Here is a 5,376-nt window from a genome sequence, read left to right as displayed (position 1 = left end):
GCAATATTATTCACTTTATTATGTGCATTACTTTGCTCAACAGCTCTCCATTTCATTCAATGTCATCCAACCGGTATGTGCCGCACTCTTTCAGTTTTTAATGTAATACAATATGTGATAAGTGATGTCGTATCTCTATTATGTATGTTGTGTTTTAGTGCCAAACACTTCTTGAGATGGTATAGATTTGAAGTTATAATTAATTTATCGGTACCAAATCCTTATAACAAGTCAATGACTGAACCCAATGGTAAAAAATTTTGGCTCCGCCCCTGATTTCATAGCAGCAATAAGTCATCCATTGGGCATCCTCTAAGACCACCATGTTTGCACCAATTAGTTGGCTAAAATTTCTTTTACCAGAAACCGACTTTGAGGACCGACTCCAAAGCTACGATTTGTAGTTTTCCGCACATCAATATCAGTGTATTCTTCCCCTCAAAAAACAAAATCAGTGTATTCTTTTCTTTTGCGGGGAAATATCAGTGTATTCACAAGAGCTCTCAAATGTTTCTAAAATTATGATCTACTCCCTCCGTTCCTAAATATTTGTCTTTCTAGACTTTTCAAATGACTACTACATATGGATGTATGTAGACATATTTTAAAGTGTAGATTCACTCATTTTGCTCCGTATGTAGTCACTTGTTGAAATGCCTAGAAAGATAAGTATTTAGAAACGAAGGGAGTAGTACTATGTGTTGCTTATTCTCATCACATGCCATCTTTTTTGCAACAAAACTATTTACACACACTCTTAAGTACTTAATCCATGGGTAGTAGCACCAAAGATCTACTACGATTACAGCTTTAGCGTCAAGTCAAGCTTCCGCAGCTCCTGATCGCCATCACCACAGTGGCCAACACTTCCGTCACTCCGCCGCCGCCAGCCTTCCTCCTCGCCGAACGCCGCCACAGCCGCCCTCCGGACGTTGAATGCGCCGAACCAGCTCGGCAGCTCGCCAGGCCCCGGCGCACCGAGCCCGCCGTGGATGGCGAAGGAGTAACCGTGCTGTCCGAGCGGCGCTGGCACGCCGGCGTGGCGCCTTGCGAGCGTGCGCTCACGCTTGTGCGCGTTCTGGTGCCCGCCGAGCGCCTGCGAGCTGTAGAAATCCCGCCGGCAGTAGTGGCACCGGAACAGCTGCCGCGGCTCCTGCTCGGCCTCCGCCGACACGGCGGCCGGCAAACCCAGAGGTGCCTCCGCACCGACCGTGCCGATGAGGTCGAGCTCAACTGGCCGGAGAGATCCCTCCCCTCCGCTGCCGACGACGCGTGGCCGCGGGCGGTCACCACCGCTGTCGCTCACGAGCCCTGCAGCCCGGGGAACTTCTCCTCCTCCCTTCTTCTCCCGCTCTCCCATGAGCAAGCAAGATACCAACCGGGAAACGGAGGAGTGTTCTGTGTGCCGTGTAAAAAATTCTTGTAGGAATTGATCAGGCAATTGTATGATTTGAGCGAATGGCCGTACATGTCAGGCGACCGCGACGTGCTGCTACATGCCATCTTTACAAAAGTCACTTAAGTTGACATGCATGCAGGCAGTGGTTTCTTTACGTGCTCTGCTTCCGCCGCGCCGGCGAAAACACTGGTCGGCTGACGCAACCGAAGATCGCGTTCGTGTGGGAGATCTCATTTTCTACTGGTATATCTTGAGGAGATAAGGCAAGTCATGGGTACATGGGATTAGGATATGGCAATACTATATTAGTGTGCACTGGTGTGATGCAAAAAGGGAAAGATGTCCGAGCATGTTTCATTCCTATACAAGGGTCGCGAGAATGCATGTCAAAATGCATAATATAGGTCGTCAGAATAGGCACAGTGCTTTGGCTTGCCTATATAAAAGCAATCTTACCACAATTTTGTAAGTAACAGGCATACGAGTATACGATCCTCACTGATCAATCAAATTTATCAAACTCCCAGAGGGTGACAAGCATAGTACACGAACCAAACAAGCCGAACTACTATATCAGAGACATGTCATGTGCAATAGTTGCCTCCAGTTTCAACAGGCAAAACAAAAGCCTGCTCAGACTGGAGGCTGCAATTCTGGAACAAAGTGCACAGGCACACATGATCTCAATTTCAGATTTCAGTGGCATGTTAAATTCCAAGTTGTAGCATCGAACAAAGAAGTGCTTGAGCACAGACAGAAAGAGTAGATCACACGGGTTTTAGGTTGAACAATCTCATGTGTGAACTAGGACTGTAGGTGTTGCGAAATCAGTCCATTCTCCCCTTAAGCACTCTCTCCTGAACTTCAGTGGGCGTTCTGCAACCAGGTAAACAGAGAATCAGAATATCAGGAAGGACTTCAAAGGCATACTAGAAGGCAAAGCACCTTCCTCTGATCTCTAGTATGGTACTACTTCGCAAAATTACTACTCTTATGGTGTATAATAGCACATGTTGGTTCAATAAATCTAATGCTCAGTTCAAATATCAAACTATAACACATCTTCCTGGGATTAGCAAATTTAGAGATGACCTTATGCATACAAAGTGCCCTAATAATGAATAAATTATTGTGAGTCGGTCAGCACAGCGATGGTCACACACTCGCATGCATACTTGGTATACTATGTAAGAGTTTGAAATATATGTGTAACTTACACAATAAGAACATAACCTCCCCAACCACTCAAGCAATCACGATCAACAGAAGACAGCAATGCTTGTGAGATGGTCTCAAATAGTTCTTCGGGTTCCTTTACCAAAAAATGATTAAAAGAATTGTCATAACAGTACAAAACCAGATAAGGGAAATTACCATAGCATTTTGCATGAGGAACTACATAAAAGAAATTAGCGTGTACACATGTCTCGAGTAAGGAAACGAACCATGTCTGGTTTGTACATGGACTCACAAGCACCATATAGTGATTCCGAAGCAGTACCAGAAACCACAAAATCTTTTGCCAGTTCCCTGCATAAAGGAACCACTTTTGATCAGATTAACTCCTACAGATATAATAGCTGCACAGGAAGTCAGCATACGGTTCAAGAATCACCATCATCGTGTATCAAGAGACATGAAGCACTGCGGTCTGTGGTTCCAGGAAAGTACAGATGGGAACGGTATATTAGCATAGCACATGCTGTCTACATTAACAATACAACTTTGTACGGCTCCTGGGCAACACTAAAACAAGATAACCTTTCCAAAGCATATACGTACTAACATTATATAGGTCAATATTTAGTTACTTAATTGTTTTTCATGCCTTTTATAGCCTTGTTTGGTGTTTTCTGAACCTTGTGGTTCAACATTCACTCCCTATAAATCCCATACCTTAGAATTGCCAATACTTGGATGACAGTTGACAATAAGCAATCTTAACCAAAGATTAAATACATCCGAGGATTCTGACTGAGCCAAAGCATGCCCATGGGAGATAGGTACTATAAATGGAAGTATGTGAATAAAACATAGCCTACAGCCGTATTCAAGTCAATTGTACTTTTGAGAAGGAAGTAGCATTGTAACACATGTAACGGAAAAGATCACAGAAAGATATATGATACATACTTAGCACCAATGCAGTCCATGGTACATATAAATGGCTGATCCTTTTCACCTAGCCCGGCAATAATTGGTTGGCAGAAGTATGGCCCAAACCTAAATATCATGAAATAACTCTGTTAGCTGTCCTCATAGTTCAGCAAATATAAGAGGTGGTAATAAGACAGAAGGATAAGAAAAAAAAAAGTTATACTGTATCTACACAAACATCCTACACATTTCAGCTAATCAAAAATATGATCATGACACAGACTGCGACAAGAGGAGGAATTGCACAATTACATCAACATAACTACGCAAAATATTAACCTATGCATCAGAGGGTAACATTTGGAATTGTAGCACCAGCTATATCATCAATCATCATTTTTTTTATCCCAAATTATGTGGAGACTAACCCAATAGAAGGCACGCCAACCCTACTTCACATAGTCAACCAGTCGCCACAATGCAATTCAGCAAGTCTAAATTTACTTCCCATGTTCAGCGCTGGTTCATATGCTCTGCTCTTAACACGACCACAAATTGCACGATGCTCCAAATCAAGCTACCAGGAGTTCCGATACTTGAAGCTTCTCACCTTTTCTCGTAAAGGAGGGCGGAGACGAGGCTGGCGAAGGTCTCGGGCTTCATGTCCCTCTCCTCCCGAAGCTGGTACAGTTTGTGCTTAAACACCAGCCGCTGGTACCTGCACACGTGACGCAGCACACACAGACATCAGACCCAAACCCTAAACCGACGAAAGCCACCAAATCAGGGGCGATCAGCCAAGCAACCAGAAACCGCCAATCGGGGATTGAAGACCCACAGCGTCTGGGCGTCCGTGGCGAGGCCGGAGAGGCCGATGTACAGCTTGCCGTGGATCTTGAACACCCTCTGGAAGTCGGTGGCGACGGTCTGCAGCTGCACGCCCAGGCGCCGGTCGCTGGCGATCGCGAAGCAGTTCTTCCCCACCATCGCCACCACGGCGCTCCCGTTGTACTCGAAGATCTGCGGAGGTGGGGACGAGGCAGCGCGGATCAGACGGGGGAAGCGGGTAAAGGAGCTAGGGTTTTGCGTGATGGGGATGGAAGCAGGGAGGTCGGAGGGTACGGTTGCGGAGGGCACTCACCGACATGGCCGGCAGGGATGCAACAGACGGCGGAGGCGGAGGCGGAGCGAGAGGAGGCGGCGGAGCGCGGCGGCTTCGGTTGTGTATCCGGCGACGAAAAGAAAAGCGGCGAGTCCTCTGTAATTGGGTCTCGCGCAGTGGCCCAGTAGTCAGTCAAGAGTCTCGGAGCGAGTCCGAGGCAGTTAATTTACGGCCCAGACTTGGTATATAGAGGCCTATATTTTTTTTTTCTTGAGGGGGGTATATAGAGGCCTAGATGGTTTGCTTAGAGAGGGCGCTGATATGTCTCGCTTCATGCGAGACCAGGACAAGTCTCGCTCAAGCGTGGCACGAGTTGGGCCGGCCAGACACTCGGGAACATTCAACCTCGTTTTTTGTTTTGTTTATTTATTACTTTTTTATTTTTGTTTTTTGCTTTCCTTTTTTAATTTTTTTTACAATTCCAAATATTCTAAATAAATATATTACAAATATCGATCTAGATAAAATATTTTAAAAATGTTGACCAAGCATTTGAAAAAATTTAAGTGTGTATAGAGAAAATGTTTATTATGTATCAAAAATGAATACAAAAAAATGTGTATGAAACAATTTGAGTAAGTATTTCAAAATGTTAATCAAGCATTTTTTTAAAAATGTTTAACAAGTGTTTGAAAAATGTTAATCAAATACTTAGAAAATGTTAAATATGTATAGAAAAATGTTGACCACATATTAAAAAATGTTGAATTGTATGATA

At 44.5% G+C, this 5,376-nt stretch overlaps 1 protein-coding gene across 1 annotated transcript; it reads right to left on the bottom strand.

Annotated features, from left to right (window-relative positions):
* Positions 1 to 1,882: 1,882 nt before the first annotated feature.
* On the bottom strand, positions 1,883 to 4,827 carry LOC123132460 (proteasome subunit beta type-3). Its single transcript, XM_044552253.1, has 7 exons — positions 4,638 to 4,827; positions 4,335 to 4,516; positions 4,107 to 4,214; positions 3,533 to 3,622; positions 2,845 to 2,929; positions 2,617 to 2,711; positions 1,883 to 2,275 (listed from the first exon to the last, which is right to left on the bottom strand). The coding sequence occupies exons 1-7, from the start codon at positions 4,641 to 4,643 to the stop codon at positions 2,227 to 2,229; spliced, it is 615 nt and encodes a 204-aa protein (XP_044408188.1). The 5' UTR covers positions 4,644 to 4,827; the 3' UTR covers positions 1,883 to 2,226.
* Positions 4,828 to 5,376: the final 549 nt, after the last annotated feature.

Source organism: Triticum aestivum, chromosome 6A (assembly GCF_018294505.1).
Source record: "Triticum aestivum cultivar Chinese Spring chromosome 6A, IWGSC CS RefSeq v2.1, whole genome shotgun sequence".
NCBI classification, from domain to species: Eukaryota; Viridiplantae; Streptophyta; class Magnoliopsida; order Poales; family Poaceae; genus Triticum; species Triticum aestivum.
The sequence above is the reverse complement of the archived record's forward strand: the minus strand, read 5'-3'. Positions and strand labels throughout refer to the sequence as shown.

Excerpts from the sequence above, each read along its gene's own strand:
- LOC123132460 (XM_044552253.1), bottom strand. Across the intron at positions 2,712-2,844 it reads CCATGTACAAACCAGACATG|GAACCCGAAGAACTATTTGA; the intron begins GTTCGTTTCCTT and ends TTTTTGGTAAAG. Across the intron at positions 2,276-2,616 it reads GGAGGTTATGTTCTTATTGT|AACGCCCACTGAAGTTCAGG; the intron begins GTAAGTTACACA and ends ACCTGGTTGCAG.